Raw genomic sequence first — 20,615 nt, 5'->3', positions numbered from 1 at the left:
GCGATGAGACTCTGGGAGGAGGACACCTCGGGGGCAAAATCTCCAGTCACAGCAGCAGGTCCTCAGATCCCTCAACCCACAGGCACCAAAGATCAGTGACAGGGTTTTATCAGCTGGCCAGGAAGGGAGAAGGGCCTTCCCATAGCTCCAGCAGCAGGCAGCAGCCACAGAGGCTACACAATAGCCCGTACAGACCCTCCATTGTTGGAGTGTAAAAACCCCTGGGGGCACTGAAGATCTGAGTCTTACCTCAGCCCTGGGTGGAGGCCCTGGCCAAGCTGGTCTTTGTCTTACACTGCATGATGGCCCTGCCCATCCAGCTTATCTGAAAATCAACCCCCAGTGCTGACTTGGTGGAACTAGAGGCCAGGTGGCTGTGGAGAGGTAACTGCTAAGATTCTGGACACAAAAATCCCTCTCTGCATCCAGACCAGTACACGCTTGATCATGCCATTTTGAAAAAACTGAGATCTCACAGATTCCCAGAGTATACCCTACTCTTGACAAAGGACCCAAAAGTCAAGTAACTAGTTGGGAAAATGCCCAAAAAAGGGAAAAAAAATAAGACCATAGAAGGTTATTTTCTTGGTGAACAGATATCTCCTCCCATCCTTTTGGATGAGGAAGAACAATGCTTACCATCAGGGAAAGACATAGAAGTCAAGGTTTCTGTATCCCAAAAATCCAAAATAAATATTCAATAGGCTCAGGCCATGGAAGAGCTCAAAAAGGATTTTGAAAATCAAGTTAGAGAGGTGGAGGACAAACTGGGAAGAGAAATGAGAGAGATTCAAGAAAAGCATGAAAAGTAGGTCAACACCTTGGTAAAGGAGACTCAAAAAAATGCTGAAGAAAATAACACCTTGAAAAATAGGCTAACTCAATTGGCAAAAGAGGTTGAACAGATGGAGGCTAATGACTTTATGAGAAACCAAGAAATCACAAAACAAAACCAAAAGAATGAAAAAATGGAAGATCATGTGAAATATCTCATTGGAAAAACAACCGACCTGGAAAGATCCAGGAGAGACAATTTAAAAATTATGGGACTACCTGAAAGCCATGATCAAAAAAAGAGCATAGACATCATCCTTCATGAAATTATCAAGGAAAACTGCCCTGATATTCTAGAACCAGAGGGCAAAATAAATATTGAAAGAATCCACCGATCACCATCTGGAAGAGATCCAAAAAGAAAAACTCCTAGGAACATTTTGGCCAAATTCCAGAGTTCCCTGGTCAAGGAGAAAATATTGCAAGGAGCTAGAAAGAAACAATTCAAGTACTGTGGAAACACAATCAGGATAACCCAAGATCTAGCAGCTTCTACATTAAGGGATCGAAGGGCATGGAATATGATGTTCCAGAAGTCAAAGGAACTAGGACTAAAACCAAGAATCACCTACCCAGCACAACTGAGTATAATACCTCAGGGGGAAAAATGGTCATTTAATGAAATAGAGGACTTTCAAGCATTCTTCGTGAAAAGACCAGAGCTGAAAAGAAAATTTGACTTTCAAACACAAGAATGAAGAGAAGCATGAAAAGGTAAACAGCAAAAAGAAGTCATAAGGGACTTACTAAAGTTGAACTGTTTACATTCCTACATGGAAAGACAATATTTGTAACTCTTGAAACTTTTCAGTATCTGGGTAGTGGGTGGGATTACACATACACACGCACACACACACACACACACACACACACAGAACACAGAGTGAATGGAATAGGATGGGATCATATCTTTAAAAAATGAAATTAAGTGATGAGAGAGAAATATATTAGGAGGAGAAAGGGAGAAATGGAATGGGGCAAATTATCTCTCATAAAAGAGGCAGGTAAAAGACTTTTCAGTGAAGGGAAAAAGAGGGGAGGTGAGAGAAAAAACATGAAGCTTACTCTCATCACATTCGACTAAAGGAAGGAATAAAATGCACACTCATTTTGGTATGAAAACCTATCTTACAATACAGGAAAGTGGGGGAGAAGGGGATAAGCAGGGTGGGGGGGATGATGGAAGGGAGGGCATGGGGAGGAGGGAGCAATTTGAAGTCAACACTCTTGGGGAGGGACAGGATCAAAAGAGAGAACAGAAGCAATGGGGGACAGGATAGGATGGAGGGAAATATAATTAGTCTTACACAACATGACTAATATGGAAGTCATTTGCAAAACTACACAGATATGGCCTATATTGAATTGCTTGCTTTCCCAAAGGGAATGGGTGGGGAGGGAGGGATGAAGAGAAGTTGGAACTCAAAGTTTTAGGAACAACTGTCGAGTATTGTTCTTACTACTAGGAAATAAGAAATACAGGTAAAGGGGTATAGAAAGTTATCTGGCCCTACAGGACAAAAAAGAAGATGGGGACAAGGGAAGGGAGGGATGTTAGAAGAGAGGGTAGATTGGTAATAGGGGCAACTAGAATGCTTGGCATTTTGGGGTGGAGGAGAGGAGAAATGGGGAGAAAATTTGGAACCCAAAATTTTGTGAAAATGAATGTTAAAAGTTAAATAAATAAATTTAAAAAAAAATTCAGCGTCTAGGTTAAAAATTTCTGCTATCAAAGTAAGTAGATAGTAGTTAGATTTAAATCCTGAGCAATATTCTGATTAGTACAAATAATTAATCCCCATGATGTCATCATATATATTCAAATGAACAGGAAGTTATAAATATGTAAAATATGATCTTTGATTTTAGCCCAGTATTACTATGCAGTGTGTTTTGAAAATAACTCTGTTCTATAATGCTAAGCAAATCACTTAATATCTACATGACTCATGCAACTCCCTAGTGCTTGTGCCCAAAGTTCTAGTTGCTAGAGTTTCTTACACTAACCAAATCATTGATCCTTCATATGTTGGTGCATCTTATAGCCTTAAATATTACATATCTAAAACCAGAGTTCTCATATTTTTCCCCTTGAAACAGCTTCTATTTTCTGTTAATATCACCATTATTCTCATTTTCCTCATTTTCCTTACCTGGAATCCTTTCTGCTTCTCCATCTATGTACTATCTACCTAAAGATACAAGCATTAGTTCTCCAAAAGGAAGTCTTCTCAGACCCCTCCAACCCTCAATGAGGTCTCTTCTGCCTCTGAAGGGACAATTCATCATACTCTGCCTTGTGACACCTTGTGTACTGTTATGCTGAACTGCCGTTTATCTCTTGTCTTGTTACTTTTTTTCCCTTGTGTTATGTCTTGTTTCTCCATCCAGACCCAGGGTTATTAGCCTTTCTTGTGTCATGGATTCCTTCATGATCTCTTCTCAGAATAATGTTTTTAAATGCAGAAAAGTACAAAGGACAAAAATTATACGGAAAAAGTTGTTAAAATATTTTTAAGAACAAATTCATGGAATCCAGATGAAGAACTCCTTATGTAATCTGTAAATTCTTGAAAGGCAAGCTCCATGCCTTTTGTTTAGATTCCTTCATAGAATCTTGGATTGTCATGTGTTGCACAACAAAAGCTGGCTAGGTGCATGGATGGAGAGATATACAATGAAAGGCCAGTGCCATAGTGATAAACCTCAAAAAAAGAGGAGTAAAAAAATCCCAAAAAGAACAAAAACAGGCTGCCTGCGCTCTGTGCCAGGTGGCAAAGAGGATAGAAGTATTTGACTGCTCCCTGGAAAATAACCTCTCTGCCTTCAGGATCTGGAACAGATCTGGCTTTCTGGAACAGAACTGTGACAGCCCTAGCATCTGCTGAGCTGCTCTTTAGGATTTGCATCCATTTGCATAAGATTTTAAAGTCAGAACAGGAGGAAATTTGCCCTGTGTTATATATGTTTGAGCAAAGAGAAGTAGAGATTCTGGGGGGCGGGGGCGGAAGGGGTGCCAGGACAAAGTCTGCAAAAGTGTATTGCAAATATGGAGCGGATGACATTCGCACCCTGGGGTGCTGGTTGTGAAAGGAAAAGAAAATTAAGCAGTTTTATCCCCTGAACAAGCCAATGATCATTTTTCAGATCCCCTTGTAAAAAAATTATCATTTGGAGTAGGGCTCTGTCTGATTTGTCCTTCCGCTGATTAGTATTCTCACTATCCCAGGTTTATCTCAAGAATCAGAACCAAGGAGAGCAACGAGTTTCCAATTGCCAACCCAAGGACTTCCAGGAGGAATCTGCAATTACAAAGATTTTGTGAAAATTTTTGTTCAGTGGTGGCAAAGTTCAGAAAATTCATCACCAACTGAGATGAAATTAACAACATTAGCTGTCTTTGCCTGTTCTGTGTCTATCTCAAGTGAGATTTTGATTAACTTTGGGAGATTATGTGCATTAAGCACAGATAAGTGTTTATATAGCACATTACAAACACATCTGAACTGAAAAGTTGTAAGTTCACCTGAGAGAGCAGAAGAACAAGGATGCTGATGTGACCCCAGAAAACTGGGTCAAGTTTGTCTGTGCTAGACCAACAGAAACTCTGTTGTGACTGCCTTGATTGATTTTTTAGTATCATATAAAATATTTGCGAATGGTGGTAAAGCACAATTAAGTTACAATGAACACTGCCTGGGCCCCTAACCTTTATGGATTAACTGTCGACCCATCATTTTAACTCACCAAACTTGATTTGACCTTTTCAAGGCTCATCTTATTGACTGTCTGCAAACGCTATTTTTTATCTGAACTTTTTTGTTGACTTTTAACCAAGATGGGAGGAAGATTGTTGGGGTTTTTTGGGGGGGAGGGGAAAGTAGCCATCCTGTTTTGAGTTTCTGGTAGAGCTTTAGAGATGCTATTTAACCCACTAGAATATTTTTTGTTATCATTCCAAATTTGTATTTCTTCCTTAGCAATTTTAGAAGGAACTAAAGATAAAATGAGCTAGAAATAAAAATCATTACAATTTTCCAATTTGGAATTTTAGTAATCCAGATGAACCTAACAGCAGATTCCCACCCCTGTGCTACACTGCTATATATTTATGTAATTCTGCTTAATTTTTCTCTGATACTTGACCTTTATTACACATGGTTCCAACATTGGTTGGTTGGTGGTTCCAACATTTATTTAAAGCCAATGCAGGATGAAGAGATGCCAATTTCTTTAAATACTAAGAAATCCTGTGTTATCTTGAGAAAATCACTTAGCCTCTCTAGATCTAGTGTATGGAATTGGAATGGGAGTCAGAAGATCTGAGTTTAAATCCTATCTCAGATGCCTACTAATTGTGTGACCTTAGGCAAATCTTTTAACCTTTTTGTGCCTTGGTTTCCTCATTTGTAAAATGCAGGAGTTGGATTCAAGGGTCTCTAAGATTCCTTCTAGTTCTGAATCTATGATGCTGGGATCCTATGATCTGTAAAATTAGGATATTAGTCTAGATGAGCAGTGAAGTCCTTTCTAACTTCAACTCTATGATCTATAACCTTACATAAAGGACAGTGGTCATCTCCTGCTTGAAGAGCTATCCTAGTTTAACTTCTATATTTCTATATTTCACCATTATATAACTCTAATGATGATTCTTTAAAATCTCAATCCCACTGCCACTATCCTAGTCTATCACTTTATTTTATGCCTAAATCATTAAAAATTGCTTCTTTGAATAGAATGTTAAGCAGCAAATAAGAAAGAGTAGGAGGAAGCTGTCCAGTCCAGATCTCTCCCACAACTACTCCAGCAAAGATCTATGAAGGGTGCCAGACTGATAAGACTGAGTAATAATCAGGAAATTGAAAGAGAAACCACAGTCGGTCAGTTTTTCCCAATCCAAGATCATGACGGGGATCCTGATCAACCAACAAGCAAGTGACAGGGGCAGGAAATTCAGAATAGGGATGGACTGGCAACTCTATTGCTCTGACCCCACAGCAGGAGCAGAATTCAACTTGTAAGTACAGACAAGATAGAGGTGTGGTGACAACGCTGTTACTCTGTACCTGCAGACCTTTTCAGCTAGAGAACAAGAGTGGGGCCAGTACCTGTCCACTGGAGCCCAAACCAGGTAACCTGCAGTTGTGTTTCTCAGACTAAAACTAGGGTCCAGAGTCTACAAAGCTCAAACAAGAAAGGCAACAACCATTCCATGACCTAGATAAGAGCTAGAACAAACTGAAAATTTGCAGTTTCCTAGCCTGAGCTGTCCCCAATATCTATGATGAACATAACTCTCAATTACCTGGATAATACTACCATATAATGCAGTCCAGGATCATATAGAATTCCAATGTTCCTTCCAAAAGTGCCCAGAGCCTGACCCTAATACAAAGTTTCAATTCAGAAGGCTAGAAGAAAAAGTAAATTAAAAAAAAAGTGATGATAAAGAGCTATTTTGAAGACAGGCCCAAATCTAGAAGAAAAGAATAATTCTCAAATTCCTACATGCAAAGCCTAAAAAACAAAAAACACAACTTTGCTTCAATGTCAATTAGAGTTTCTGGGAGAAAGGAAGCAAGAGGTTTGTTGAAAAATTAAAAAAGTATATTAAAAATGAAATGAGAGCTCTGGAAGAAAAAATTAGAAAAGAAATGAGAGCACTAAGGCAGAGGTGTTAAATATGCAACCTGTGGGTTGTATGTTTATGACCCACAACACTCCTGCATGATACCCACACCAGATTAAAATGTGATTGGGAAATATCCAACAAAATAAATAAAAATACAACAAAACAGATAATATTAATATATGGTTTTCAAAATCGATAGATGGGTCAGACGGATACTTCTGTAGAGTTTGGTGGTTCATGTTTCTGTTTGAATCTGGCACTATTTTGTTAGAAGACAGACTTGAGAAGAGAATTAAAGCTCAGTTCAAGAGGAACAAAACTTTACCTTAAGTAACAGACTCCTTGAAAAGTAGTATGGACCAAACAGAAATTAGTGATTCTACGAAACAATAAGAAATATTAAAACAAAGGTAAAAGACTGAAAAGTAAGACAAATATTAGGGCTTCAAGGAACCTTAGGAATAATCTAGTCCAACCACTTCATTTTATAAATATGGACATTGATATCCATACTTGGCCAAAATCAAATAGCAAAAATGGGACAAAAAACCCCAAAGTCTTCTGACTAGTCTAGTGCTTTTTTCACCATGCCATAGAACTTAGCATTTGTCATAGCATTTTTCCTATCGCCAGTATATGCTCTCCAAAATCCACCATGCATTCTTTTGCCAGATCATTCTTTTTCCTTTGTTTTTGTTTTTATCCACTTAATAGTATACTATTTTTTCCAATTACATGTAAAAATAGTTTGCAACATTCATTTTTATATGATTTTGAGATCCAAATTTTTTTCATCCCTCTCTTCCCTCTCCCACCCCAAGACAGCAAGCAATTTTATATAGGTTATACATGTACAATTATATTAAATATATTTAAACATTAGTCATGTTGTGAAAGAAGAATCAAAACAAAAGGGAAAAACCATGAGAAAGAAAAAAACAAAAAATGAAAATAGTATGCTTTGATCTGTATTCAGATTCCATGGTTCTTTCTCTGGATGTGGATAGCATTTTCCATCATAGAACATTCTTAAAACACAATATCTTTTATGTTACTCCTCTACTCAAAACTCACAATGCCTCTCTATTGAATATTACATCAGATTCTAACTACTTTGCCATGTTTTCAAAACCCTTCAGAATTTAACTGAACTTTGTTCATTGGACCTGATTTCCTACCACCCATTGGCATTTAGGCTCTGCACTAGTCCAACTGGTCTCACTATCTCAAGCACATGCTGATGCTATTTAATCCACCTGAATGCCCAGTTTCCTTCTGACGTTTCCACCAAACCAAATCCTATCTATTCTTCAAGGCTCAGTTCAAGTTCTGATCTATAAAGATTTTTTTTTAACTACTCCAACTCATACAATTTTGTACTTAATAGCTTTCTATTGCTTATGTGACAGTTTTGTCCTCCAAATGGATCTCAAGGTTTTTGAGGTTGAAGATAATTATATTTCTTTTGGTTCCCCCAGAGTTCTTAAAAAATATTAAGGGGATGGTGAGCATTCAATAAATAATTGTTGAATAATTTTATGGTAGAATAAAAGAGATGATTTCACAAATCTGTATCTTCATTTCTGTTCTCATGGGGTCTTACTTCCCTGGACTGTTATAATAACCCATTTTCTCCTCTTTTTCATCATACAATTAATTCAGACAAACATTTATTTAAGCACAAATTGTATGTAGCACACTGTAGCAGGTAATGAGGGAGATAGTTTATTTAACACATGTCCCCTGCTCTCATATAGTTTATAATCTAGTAGGGAATTATGACACATATTTTTTAAAAATACATGCAAAACAAAATGTGAGGCTTAACAAGGAAAGCTTCATAGAGATGATGTTCATCTTATACATCATTTATTAATTAATCTTCCCAAAATACACCTCTGATCATGCCATTTCTCCACTCAAAAACCTTCAATGCCTGCTTTTTACTTACTGAATAAAGTCTAAATTCATTATGTTGTCACTCAAAGCCTTCTGAACAACCTGGACCAGATCTACATTTTCTGTCTTATCTCAAATTATTCCCCATCAAGTCAAGTTGACTATCTTCTAAGCATGTCCTCTACTAATCTGTTTTCCAGCCTTTCTGGAAATATGTCCTTTACATGACATATGTCATGCTTGAAATGCCTTCTTTGCCATCCCCAACTATCTAAAATCTCCTATGATAAGCCCTTCAAAGTTTAGCTCAAATGTCACCTCCTCAATATAGTCTCTATATTGAGACATGATAGTTATCCATTCCTCTTCTGAACTCTCATCTATCACTTTGTTTGTCCTTCTTTTCCATACTTTATGAATCACTAATTTCATCAATGTGGGGCATTCCCTCCTACAAGAATTGTAACTCTCTCACATCTTCTGTTCCTGTAGGATTCTTGTCTATATATTCCTAAAAATGGTCCCATCATGTAGGGTTCTTCATTTAGATCTCATGAAATTGTATAGATGCCAAGGGATATTCCATCTCTCAGTTATTCTTTACTCTTGCTACTTGACTGGTCCACCTGCTTTCCTAGAAAATCAGTTAATATGTATGAAGGACCAACTATGTGCTGGCCACCGTGCTAAGTGCTGAATCACATATCACCATGCAATATGCTGCATCCTATGCACTTTTATCATGTGCCTCTCCAGTGACCCTTGGGTGACTCTCAACTTTAGTTCTTCAGAGACTTAGGTAATCCATGCAGTCATACAGTGTCACTAGAAGAATATTGATATTCAAAAGGTGAATCTTTGTCTCAGTAAAAAACTCAGGATCATGAAAAACACAGGGCAGTTTCCCTAATCAGTCCATCCCACTCTCCTCCTATTCAGTCTTAGACCAGTTCATTGTCCATCTGCAGTGCCCATACAAGATTATATGTACTAATGGATCTACTTCTACCAGTTTTCTATAGGTTTGCCTGAGTGGATAATTAGCCCAAATGCTCTGGAGGATTGTGGATTTTATTTAGAAAGATCTTCAATGTTACTGGGTTTGATGTATTCAGGACAATGTCATTTACAAACAGGGGTTTTCAAAAAACTCCATCGTCTATGAGGACTCTCCCTTACATTTGGACTCTGCACTGGATATCCTGTGTTAGCGACACTTTTAATGAGCGAAGCTCTCCCTCTTCAGTGCCTAATTTGATACAAAACATAAGAGGGTCATGAAGTTAAGTTATCACTGTTATATCTCTCAAGCAATCTTGAATGGCTCTGACGTATTCATGGTCCACATTTTGTCGGAGAAGATCTTTGGATCCACGTTTTGCTCTGGGATGATAATGTCCAAATGTTATGGCTTCATTTTTCTAAGGTTTACTGTGAAAAATCTTTCCAGATCTTTTCCATTTTGATCTGTTCATTGACCTCCTTTCAATTTCATCCTTAAATACCCATGGGATGATCTGGCTTTCTCTCACCAAGTTTTTGAAACTTGTTTTAGCCTTAAATGTTTTATGAAGCAGTATTGCTCAGAACCTTCCACTGCCTTCCTCCTTAAGATATTAAAAATAAATGTATATTCTAAACCAGGGGTTAGCAAACTATAGCCCAAGGATCAAATCCAGGCTGCTGCCTGCTTTTTGTATAGCCTGCAAATTAAAAACAGTTTTGTGGGGTTTTTTACATTTTTAAATACTGTATTTAAAAGTATTTGTAAAACTTACAGGCTAAGAAAACTTTTTATGTTTTATCATAAGATATTTCAAAATATAAAAACATTCTTGGCTCAGGGCTATACAAAAACAGGCAGCAGGAAGATTTATCCCATGGACTGTAGTTTACCAAACCCTATTCTAAAACACTATTACTTATCATTTCTTTTTCTCTCCATTTGGCAAAGAGATCAAATGTTTGCTGACTGAGATCCTTCAGTCATCTCACTAGGACAACGAATTTACAGCAGTTAAACTTGCTTAGGAAAAAGGTGATAATCCATGTCAATCTCTGTTCTTTTATCTATGCCTCATTTTCTGCATCAATTGATCATTTAAATTGACCAGACTGAAGATGTCTCAAATGTCTCTCACATTATTCATTTTTCATTCTTTTTCCTAATTTGGTACTGATTACTCTGCTCTATTAAGTTAGCAGACTGATTGTGTAGAGATAACTCTACACAATTTGGAAATGACTCTCACAGCAACAACTAGTTGTTTTCTACCTGTTAAATATAATTTCATTTTTTTGTTATGCTACTTGATGTTCCACAAGTCTAGTGTGGAAATCTAATAAATTCTTTACTATGTACAGGCTTGGAATTTCTGAGTATATAATCTCTTAGCCTTTCTTGTGAATAACTTTTTTTCCTGTTTACCTCTATGCCTACCTTTGCATTAAAAATAATCAGACTACATGTCAATTTAATTTGGTGGGTCTTATCAAGGAGATAGAATTTATGTGTTTCCTCTTCCTCTGTAACAGATATTGCCATATAAGCTGCAATTAACTTCGTGATAGGCTTTTTGCAATTACTTATCATGAGCACTGCAATCCCAAGTGACCAGGTGTCCTGTGACACCTGTGATGTTTCTTGTTACCTCCAGATATACAATAAAACCAATCTGCCAACTCTTTTATTTGCCTCTTCAAAGGTGCCTGAGAACCAGTAGCCTTCCATCTAACTGCAATCTTCCTTTGTCTTCTTTTTGACAAGGAATGGCACGATTTTATGATTTACTACCTCTGCTTGTAGTATATCTAACTGGTCACTGGTCACTGAGAATGAAAACCTCTAAGTTAACGTTTATAGAAGGTCTAAAAATTATGTTTCTTAACATTCTTAACACTTAACACTTCTTTTCTATCATTTTGCCCCTAGGGCTCATTGTTTGGGTTCTGATGGCTCAGAGTTGGTATAAATAACAATTATTTGTTTTGGTCAGAAATCCTGAGGGTCTTCCCCTCTCAGACTGATTTTTTTTATTAGGTAAAATAGGTCATTTTTTTTTTGCCACTTTTTTACATAGCCTCAATCACTGAATGAGCATTGACTCAGACAAACTGAGACCTTAAAAAGGACGAGATATCCCACTGCATCCAAAGCCATCTCTAGTCATCCTGGTCTATAACCAGATGGCTCCAGAGGAGTGAGGCTGGTGACTTTGCACAGCTCTGCCTCATTTAAATTCAATTCACTTTCAAGTCATGCTATCCCCTTCTTTAGGTCATGGTCCCGTTCTAGAAGGAAATACAAACAAAAACAGGCACTACAAAAACAGAAAGGAATATACAGGCCTGGAAGCCATTTGATATTCTCCTTTGTTTCATGGGTTGCCAAGGCCAAAGAATTCATCACTAAGAGGCCAGCCTCTCAGCAATGAGCTGCACTGTACTCAGTCAGGCTGGTCCTTGAAAAGTCAACATGTTCTGTTGCTAGGACACTACTTGAAGACTTTCCCGCATGGTGGAACCTGACAAAGCTTACGATCTCCTGGCATAGCCTTCAAGAACCTAAGATCACATTCAAACTACAATAAGGCATTGGAATAGGTCAGTCTTTGTGATGTTGTACAGTGGGAAATGCACAGGCTTTGGAGTTAGAGGACTTGGGTTCTAATTCTAGTGTTTACTATTTTTGTTTACTATTTGTATGATTGTAAGCAAGTCACTGTAATACTAATCAGAGAGTTAAAAGATCTTTCCCACAAATTCATGGGCCTGCCCATTAAGGGAAGCTTGATTAGGGGAGCTCCATGCCTTTTATTAATTTCTAATGCACTGGTTCTCAAGAGTTGTGATGCCCTCTGGTTCTGAAAAATGTATAAATACTCTGAGGTGAGGTTTTATTTTGGGACTTACTCTTTGGAAGTGTTTGTTTGGCCAGACAAGACCCTGGGCAGCCACTAAGGAGCCGCCTGGCTTTGAAAACCCAGATGCTGGTGCTTCTCTCTCTGGTAACTATGTATGTATGATCAGACAATTGGATCTGTCTGTTGATCTGTGATGTATGCATTGCTTACTGTCAGGCAGTTGAAAGCCCTGTCTGTTGATTTTGATTTCTCTATATTTTCTCTGAAGTTCAAGGTGCTGACTTTTTCTCCTAAACTAAGTGAATGATATATATGTGCTTAATTAAAGCAGATTGTTGACCCTTCAAAAATTGGTTTTCCTTTTAGAAAAGCAGATCAAAGAACCTGTATAGCAAGCCATCCTGCATGTATGTGTCAGGGTGCTTGCTTTTACATTCACTTAACTTTAGAATAAGAGGGTCTTAGTTTCCTTCTCTGTAAAATGAGTTTGCCCTGACTGGCCTTTGGGGTCCCTTTCAACTTGAGATTTATGACTCTATGACTTATAGTGGTAATTCATATATATCATATTGTAACTGCTTATATAAATTACCTCCATTCCTTGACTGAAAACTCTTTTAGGGCAGGGTCTATCTCTTATTTCGCTTTTTTCCTTAGTAACTAGCACAGGGTTTTGTACATATTAGGCACTTTAAATGTTTTGTTGAATAAATGAATTTTCATTTGGGAAATAAGATTGAAATGACCAATAAGATAATAAGATGCGTGGTTGGTGAACCCCCTTGACAGTGGTCTCTCTTTATAACTTCTTTCTCTTTTCTATGTGAGGTTCAAATTCTTCCCTTTAAGAGAGATGCGTCTAAGTCTTCTACTGAGAAGCAGTAGGGTGGTTTAGTGGAAAGAAGGAATCAGGAAGACTTAAGTTCAAATTTAGCCTCAGACCATTACTAGCTGTGTGACCCTGGACAAATCACTTAACCAGTCTGACTCACTTTCCTCATCTATAAAATGGGGATGATTATAGCATTTACCCACCAGGGTTGCTACAAGGATATAACATTTGTAAAGTGCTTAGCATAGCGACTAGAGCATTGTAGGCATTTAACAAATGCCTGTTTCCTTCCTTACTGCTACAGATAGATTTATTCTGGTGCTTTTTTCTCCCACTCTAATCTACAGCAATTTAGCTCTGAGTTAGACGAGTGAAAATCTCAGGTTTATCAGGGACTGTATAAGACAGGCAAGAAGATGAGTAAATCAGAAAATTATATTCTTCCATAAGAATCAAGGGGGGAGGGGAGGAACCAACTTTACAAACCCGTATCCATATTTTGAGAATAAATGAAAAAGCAGTTATTAAGCATTTACCATCTGCAAAACCTGTGCTAAGCTATGGGAATGCAAATAAAAATAATAATAGCTAACATACGGTAATGCTTTAAGGTTTGCAAAGATAATTCCTGCTTGGAAAGAGATCACATTACAATGGGAGTCATAACATATATAGCGTCAGTTGCAAGTCAGATGGAAAAGTCCAGTGGTCTTCAGAATAGAGTGGCAAAGCAGATGGCAATGCCTATATGTTTAGTGACAGTTACATCCCCTCTGATGTGCAACTGTTTGACAATGCCAAAGACTCTGGTGTTAAGAACTTTCTTTTCTGGATTTGCAGTAGCTATGGCTTCTGAAGAAGTCAGGGCTACAACACCTGCAGTGGAATTTGCTAGGTACATTTCCACAAGGATTGCTCCCCAATACCAAGGAGGGCTGGGCAGGGTCAATGGTCTGGACAGCTGTACTGTTCTTGGGCTCTTCAGCTTACCTGCCCATTGTTGACAGTTGTTCTGCAGTTTGTGATTACAGTGATGCCAGTCCCTTCTCCATAAGGGTTGTACCTCTCTATGATGGTTACAGAAGTTGGACTCAAAACTGGGTTAGTGGTTTAGAGGTACTGCTATTCACAGGGTCCTTGGGTGCAGGGTCCTAGTCTTAAGGGAGTTAGTTGAGATGGGGTCAATAGTTTGACCCAACTGGTACATGTCACTTTCTGTCACTTCCTTATGATTTCTTGTTGTTAAAGTCAGCTTGGCCCACCTGTTTGCTTCCCTTATTTATATGTTTATACTGTAATTAGAATAATTGCGGGGTGGCATCCCATGACATCTGAATATAGGAAAAGCATGTCTAAAAATAATTTACAACCTGGAATAAGCTAGCTACCAGGAAGTCCCTAAAATACAAACACATATTCTTGGATTTTGGTCCCTTGATGTCTCAGTTGAACTTAAGATGGTATAATCTGAGTGGAGATGCTTGAAAGGAAAAATAGAAATTGGACATTCTTGTACATAGTTGGGACTTAATATGTCTGTTGAATTGAATTGACCTTCCTCTTCTTTGGCTTCCTATGAACCTCTGTTGCACTGAGACTACTACTATTTACTTCTTTCTGTAACTGTTAATAAATAGCCAAAAACCTTTTCGGGCCTTTTGGAGCAGTGTTTCAAAGAGGATAAAATAAAAGAGATTCCCTGTCTATGTCAAGCTCCAACCTGTCAGACCTGTTCTACCTGCAGACAGTATAGCTGAATGAAAAAGACAGATGTTGTTTTCTGTGACATGAGAACTAACAGATATGGATTTCATCCAGGAAAGAGGAAAAGTTAGAGAAGACAATATGCATACCCTAGAGCAATAAAAATTCTTCCTCCTTCTGCAACCAAGGTGGTGTAGTGGGTAGAACAATGGGCTTGGAGTCAGGAAGACCAGAATTCAAATCCAGTCTGAGACACTTAGTAAACTGTATGACCCTAGGCAAGTCACTTACCCTTTCTCAGCCTCAGTTTTCTCACCTATAAAACAGGGATAATAATAGCCCTTACCTTACAGGGTTATTGTGAAGATTAAATATGATAATCTATATGTAGTATTTTGGAAATATGTAAACCTAGAAACCTAGAAGCCAGAAGCCTTCCCTAGTCCTCCTTAACCTTAGAGCCTTCCTCTGAGGTGACCCCCAAATTATCCTGTCAATATCTTGTTTGTACATTATTTTCAGGTTGTCTCCCCCATTAGACTGGAAGCTCCTTGAAGGAAGAAACTGCCTTTTGCCTCTGTAACCCCAATGCTTATTAGCACAGTATGTGGAACATGGTAAGTGCTTAATAATTCTTTATTAACTACCTGATTAAAGAGCTCTATTTTGTAGTTCAGTCATTTCAGTCATGTCTGACTCTTCGTGATCACCATTTGGGGTTTTCTCGGCAGACACTGGAATAGCTTGTCATTTCCTTCTCCAGCTCATTTTAGTGGTGAGGAACTAAGGCAAACAGGGTTAAGGGACTTGTCTAAGGTCACACAGCTAGTAAGTGTCTGAGACCAGATTTAAACTCATGAAGATGAGTCTCCTGTTTTCAACCACAGTGCTCTCTCTACGGTAGCACTGAGCTGCTCCTGAAGAGCTCTATTAATGCTCACTATTATGGTCCTTTGCAAATTATGTTTGGAGATCAGAAATAAGAGCAAGTGGTTATACCCATCAGTTAATGAATGAGAATCGCTAAGTAATCTGATTACAGCTTAAAATGTCTCCCTATTTATTACACTTGCTCTTTAAAGTTATGAACAGTCACACAAAGAAGTAAATAACGGTGTGTTTATTCTAAATGCTTCCTAATCCAGCGAATATTCTCCTACACGCAAGGAAGGTACTGTGCTAGATTCTAGAGATACAAAAAAAATAATAAAACATTCTTTTTCACATTTATCTTCTTGTAACTCTACAATTATATCCCCACAATAATTTGCATAATGTAGGTTACCATTCTGGCGATGGTGCATAGAATCAAGTTTCTTATATCTAAGTTCCTCCCTTTATCCACTCTGTCTCCATAGCCTTGCCTCATTCTTTACATGCTGGGATTGGAGAATCTAATGCTTGAAAGGGGTCTAATCCAATCCTTTTGTTTTACAGATGAAGAACTAAGGCATAGAGAGATGAAATGATATCTCTAAGGTCATGTTGTTGGTAAGAACCAAGCCCGTCCTAGAGTCAGCTCAAACCACCCTTGGAAAATTGATGACTCAATTTTCAGTGTGGGCATTCACACCTCCGAAATCAGCAAATGCTGCAGATCAGGGCTTGTTTGATTATTTTGTTGATTGTACCTAAGAAAATACTGGTGAAAGTGTTTACAATGGACATTAAGGTTGTACAATTTCCTTCCCCCCCCACCCCCCCACCCCCGCCCACACCCATTGTTAAACATTTATTAGAACATCTCTGGTAAGAACCCAGGTCCTCTGAAACCAAATCTAGGGTTCTTTCCACTATACCATGGAGCTAAGGAAGTTTTTACTGAATGGTTCAAAGATTTAGCTAACCCTCTGAATAAACGTGTGAAACATTGGCCTCACACACCCAAGAGTAACCTTACCAAAGTAAGCCTTCATAGAAAGTCTATTTTTAAATGCCCTCGTCGTGTATTAGGATCTTTCCATCTTCACTATTTTGATAAACCTAAAACATTGTTCAGTTTGAATCTAGATATGTTCCCTTGACTGGAGTCAGTAATTTACCGGTCACTCTACAAACTTGGGCCTTTAACCAAGAATCATGTTCTCCTTTGCTTGTGGGAAAATTTGTTGCATGAGCCTTCCACATTTTTCTTGTCCTTTGCACACAGCATGCTCTTCCCCACCTCCATGCTTTCTCTGATGCTTTTCCACCCACCTGGAATGCCCTTCCCCCTCCTCTCCTTCTATCTAAATTCTACCCACTCTTAAAAGCCCAGTTCAAATCCAAAAGATGAGTCTCAACAACAGAGGAAAGTGATTAGAGGAAAGATCCGGATTTTTTTAAAAACCAAAGTATTTTCCCCATGAAACTCTTTCTACAGATTCAAAGCAATTTCCTATGAGGAAAGTAGAGCTATTTTTTCCAGTTATATAGAAGAAGAGACTGGAATATGTAGAAGCTAGGACTTGAAAATCTGGTTTAAAGTCCTCAAATATTTTTCTGCTCTGAATAATTAGATATTCAGCTTCTCATTATTATTGTTGCTAAAGACATTTAATAAGAGAATTTTATACAATCCTACCTCACCAAAAAGAAAAAAAAACAGCCCTCTGGTCTTTTTCTCTTTTATGTTATCTTTTAATTAAGCACATGCTTAGTGTTTAACAAAATTAATTTAAATATGTAGAGATTCCATTAACAGAGAGCTCTTTCTCCTATTAAAAGGCAAATGAATCATTACCTTGGGTCTACATTTCCATTACATTATGCAAATAAAAAAGCACCTCAACATCAAATGTCAGATCCTTACATCAGTTTGGTGTTTATACTTTTGGAAATCAATAATAACAATCATCATACCATATTAATCTATATAAATACATTTCATAGATGTTATATATGATGGCGTAGATATAGGAAGGTGGGAAGGATCCCCAAAGAGCTCCTTATTGTTATTTTTCTCTCAAATAGCTCTTATAATAGACTATCTAGTCAAGAGTATGAAACCCCAAAAGATGAAACTATCAGCTATCAAACTAAGATTCCAAAGCTTGTCTTAAATCAATTTCTTAAGAAGATTTCAAATTTGAGTTTAAAAAAAATCCCAACTTTGGATTTTAAGGTAGCTGTAAAAAACAGACCAGAGTCTGTGGGCAGAGTTTTAAAAAGCACGAGAATAGGTTTGATTACTGCAAGAAAGACATATAAAGGAATCTATCTAAAAAGCTCTGAACAGCTTATAGCCTGTGACCTAAAAGATTAAGAAGTTCACAGGGAAAGAAAAGGCTACAATAAGGTGATGTGAGTGATAACCAACAGCTCAGTATTACTCCAGAGTGTTATTGTGCAAAAGGAAAAAGGCAGGTCATTTCTACAGATTCTATTAAAAGTTTGATCTAAATTAACATCAGCTTATCAGGTCCAAAACCATGTCTACTGATTAGACCATAACATGGCAGGCTCCTGAAGCAGCCACAGCTTCCTCATGATTGTGAAATTAATGAACATACCCTGGGAGTCTATTCAATCGAGTCTGAAGAAATATTGATACATTCAGTAGTAATCTCATAACATATACTGCAACAAAACTCACAGTAGAAATATTAAGTGAGAAGGAGAGTTTGACATTTGAATATCGGAAAGATGGAAGGGGCGGGGGGAGAAAGAGGTTAAATAGTAGAGATCCTTGTGCTATACTGTAAAAAACTTCAGCAGTCCAAACATGGATTAACCTGTAGTCCCTATTCAAGCTGAATACACCTGAATCAGAACACATCTGTGCCATTCTAAGAAGACTTTCTAAATCTCAATGATCGGAGAAGGGAAAAACGTGAAAACACACAATTCGCTCCTGGACAGAGATGATGCAAAGAGCACACACATTGAGACTGAAAGCTGTCCAAGAAAACTGAAATAAAAATTAAACCAAATATGTCATGTGTCAATGGAACTCCCATTTCTACCCCCAGTAGCTTGGAAATATATATATACATATACATATACGTATATGTATATATATGCCTGCTTTATAGCTAATTCTGAGAACGGTAATCTAGAGCAAAGGCAGGAATGTACAGACTGAATGAGGAGGGGAGATGACTTTTCACAACATCTGGTGAACAGCTGCATTAAAGCAAGCAAAGTGAAGGGCACTTGGAGTCTCTCTAGGTTTTTGCAAGGAGGATTAGTGTCCCTGTTGCCCTCAGGAAGCACCCTCCCGCCTTTGGACTCTGGGGGCAGAAGTGTCAACTGTTGCATCCTTCAAAAAAAAATCCTTCATCTTTAGAAAGATGCTCTTTGCACTGAACCTTAGAAATTTAGCAAACAGAGCCCATCTGTTATACAGTGACAGCACATACAATCCAAAACCTTTAGTTGAGCCAAGTGCCACCTCTCCCCACTCCGGAATAGGTGAAGTAAGCATGTGTGTCTGGAGAAAAAGAAGGAATGCTGAGAATTTCACATGCACCCTCGACCAAGAAAACTGATCATGGACAACTGCCTTTCTTAGGAATTCCTGGTCCACTTGTTCTCATAGTATCAGGGTGGAAAATCATCCTTCACCCCTAATCTCTCCTCCTGCCTGCCTGCAACTGAGGAAGAGAGCCCACCTCAAGGTCCATCAGAAAGAGGCTGCACTAGGATCTCTAAAGCCCAAATCAGAGCCCAGGAATTGGTGTTCCCTCTCCATTTCCCGCTGGGCTGTCTTTGCAAAGTCCCCTGGACCGAGGACACATCGATTGACAACCCAGCGGGAATGACGTGCCGGTCCCCCTTTGTTAGAAGCCTAAGCCCGCGCGGCGCTGCGCATCGCCCCCCTCAGCTAAAAGCACCGCTGCGGGGGCGCTTTCTTCAGCCGGGCAGGGAACGGTCTCCAGCTTTTACCGCGCTTAAGCAGCCACCAGCGTGTTTGCAGGGCTGCTCCACTCTCCCCGCCCGGGTACTCACTTCTCCCCAGTCCCTCCGCTTTCCATTCCGTCTCCTCCACGGCCCCATAGCGCCTCAGCGGCTTTTCAGCCTCCAGGTGGGCGGACAACGATTGCTTTAATTCCATAGCCGGTTCCACTGGCGGGTCGATGGGTCTCCTTTACTCCATCCCCCCAGCGGGCTGCAAGGAGGGAGGTGGCTCCAGCCAGCAGCGTTTTAAGGGGCTGGGCGCTCGTGACGCTACTGCATCTCTTCCGCCGGCAGAGTCGGGGAGAGCCCGACTGGTACCCAGGAAGGGGAGGGATGCAGAGCACATGCGCAGTAGTGACTCGGAGAAGGTCTGGGGGCTGGGTGGCGAGAAGAGGGAAATAACTCTGCAAACAACAGTAACAAAAACATAACAGCCAAGGGAGAGTGAGCAAGACACTGGATGTATGCTGTGTCTCTGCTTCCGATGTCTTGAGGAAAGGTTAAAAGTGTCAGGGGTTTGTATGTGTTTTGCATATGGTTGTGTCTGTGAGCGCTATTCATCATCTGTAAGCAGGCTGAGCAGCTTTGTGTGGCATTCGTGAGCATGTCTGTGGACGATGTATCCATCTTTATGTGAATAATGCAAATGTGTCGGTGTTGGTGTATGGACAAGGGTTTGGGAGAAAGTTGTGTTTCAGCCACTACGCCTTTGTATACGTCTGCGTGTATAACAGTGAGGCAGTGAAATCTGTATGTATATGAACTAAAGGGATAGATAAAGGTATCATATCCTTAGATACCATAAAACTAATTGGAAAGGCCTCTAGTTCCTTTTTGTCTTGAAATCTACAATGCTAAGTACTTACAAAAGTGTTAAGTAATGAGTTACTTTCCAGAAATCTGAATAACATTGTCAGTCACAAAATACAGTGACTTTAAGAAGACAAAGTACATACATTTAGCAAAAATA

The 20,615-nt window shown here is 38.9% G+C and overlaps 1 protein-coding gene across 1 annotated transcript in view; it reads right to left on the bottom strand.

Moving 5' to 3' along the window:
- Positions 1–19,958, bottom strand: part of BMERB1 (bMERB domain containing 1) — a 137,842-nt gene extending 117,884 nt beyond the window's left edge. Inside the window, exon 1 of the mRNA XM_072610259.1 lies at positions 19,697–19,958. Coding sequence (XP_072466360.1) covers positions 19,697–19,802 — 106 coding nt within the window. The 5' untranslated portion in view covers positions 19,803–19,958. The remainder of the gene's footprint in view (positions 1–19,696) is intronic.
- Positions 19,959–20,615: the final 657 nt, after the last annotated feature.

This window comes from Notamacropus eugenii, chromosome 1 (assembly GCF_028372415.1).
Source record: "Notamacropus eugenii isolate mMacEug1 chromosome 1, mMacEug1.pri_v2, whole genome shotgun sequence".
Lineage (NCBI taxonomy): Eukaryota > Metazoa > Chordata > Mammalia > Diprotodontia > Macropodidae > Notamacropus > Notamacropus eugenii.
The sequence above is the reverse complement of the archived record's forward strand: the minus strand, read 5'-3'. Positions and strand labels throughout refer to the sequence as shown.